The 442-nt window shown below is 69.9% G+C and overlaps 1 protein-coding gene across 1 annotated transcript in view; it reads right to left on the minus strand.

Moving 5' to 3' along the window:
• Window positions 1-6: 6 nt before the first annotated feature.
• Window positions 7-442, minus strand: part of GBX1 (gastrulation brain homeobox 1) — a 935-nt gene continuing 499 nt past the window's right edge. Inside the window, exon 2 of the mRNA XM_008635277.1 lies at window positions 7-440. Within this exon, the coding sequence (XP_008633499.1) occupies window positions 64-440 (377 nt within the window). The 3' untranslated portion in view covers window positions 7-63. The remainder of the gene's footprint in view (window positions 441-442) is intronic.

Consider the following 442-nt stretch of genomic DNA (forward strand, 5'->3'; position numbering starts at 1 on the left):
CGGGCGCCCGGGCCCCCTCCCCGCCGCCGCCACCCGCCCCAGGGTCCGGGAGCTCCGCCGGGCTCAGGGCCGAGCGCCCTGCTCGATCTGCTGGTGCTGGCTGCGCACGGCGAAACGATTGACGTGCACCGGGATGGGCACCACGATCTTGGGGTTGCGGACAGGCTCTCCCGAGCGGTTGCTGACATTGCCAGCCTTGATGCGTTTCCATTTGGCGCGGCGGTTCTGGAACCAGATTTTCACCTGCACCTCGCTCAGCTTCAGGGCATGTGCGATCTGCGAGCGCTCCGTCAGGCTCAGGTACTTCTTGCAGTGGAACTCCTTCTCCAGCTCCAGCAGCTGCTCGCTGGTGAAAGCCGTGCGGCGCCGGCGGCTCTTCCCGGCCCCGGAGCCCGGCGGGGGCTGCTCGGCGGCGGGGCCGCCCTTGCCCTTGCCCTTGGCT

This window comes from Corvus brachyrhynchos, unplaced genomic scaffold (genome assembly GCF_000691975.1).
Source record: "Corvus brachyrhynchos isolate BGI_N302 unplaced genomic scaffold, ASM69197v1 scaffold706, whole genome shotgun sequence".
NCBI lineage: Eukaryota > Metazoa > Chordata > Aves > Passeriformes > Corvidae > Corvus > Corvus brachyrhynchos.